General features: G+C 42.8%; 1 protein-coding gene across 1 annotated transcript in view; it reads left to right on the top strand.

Moving 5' to 3' along the window:
• The first annotated feature begins 246 nt into the window (after positions 1–246).
• The window catches only part of LOC128691686 (uncharacterized), a 117,112-nt gene continuing 116,923 nt past the window's right edge, over positions 247–435 (top strand). Inside the window, exon 1 of the mRNA XM_070088721.1 lies at positions 247–402. Coding sequence (XP_069944822.1) covers positions 262–402 — 141 coding nt within the window. The 5' untranslated portion in view covers positions 247–261. The remainder of the gene's footprint in view (positions 403–435) is intronic.

Below are 435 nucleotides of genomic sequence, written 5' to 3'. Positions count from 1 at the left end.
TTCTATCCCCGCCCGTGGTATGGTTTGAAACCTGATTAGTTAAAAAATCTAATGACAATTTTATTAGGGTCTACTTGTCTATTTTTGGCACTAACGAACTAAGTCAAACATCTAGATTATTGATAACATTTGAAATTCTTCGAACTGTACTCTTGAAATTTAGGTGAGAAAGATGACTCATAATATATACCTGGAAAATTCTAGAGGGACAACCCACAGAAATCACAACCCTCTCCATCCTCCACCCATACTACCCAAGATATGTACCCCTTGCCCCTAACCGGAGTATTTTCATCAGGTGAGCGTGGAGGCGCATCACAGGAGTTCAGTCATCACATCATCACCTCTCCACGTCTCATCCACTCCAGGACCAAGAGACACATCACTACCACCGCTCACAAGGTGAGTACAGCCACTGAGTTCTCTCTCTATCCA

Source organism: Cherax quadricarinatus, chromosome 26 (assembly GCF_038502225.1).
Source record: "Cherax quadricarinatus isolate ZL_2023a chromosome 26, ASM3850222v1, whole genome shotgun sequence".
NCBI lineage: Eukaryota > Metazoa > Arthropoda > Malacostraca > Decapoda > Parastacidae > Cherax > Cherax quadricarinatus.
The sequence above is the reverse complement of the archived record's forward strand: the minus strand, read 5'-3'. Positions and strand labels throughout refer to the sequence as shown.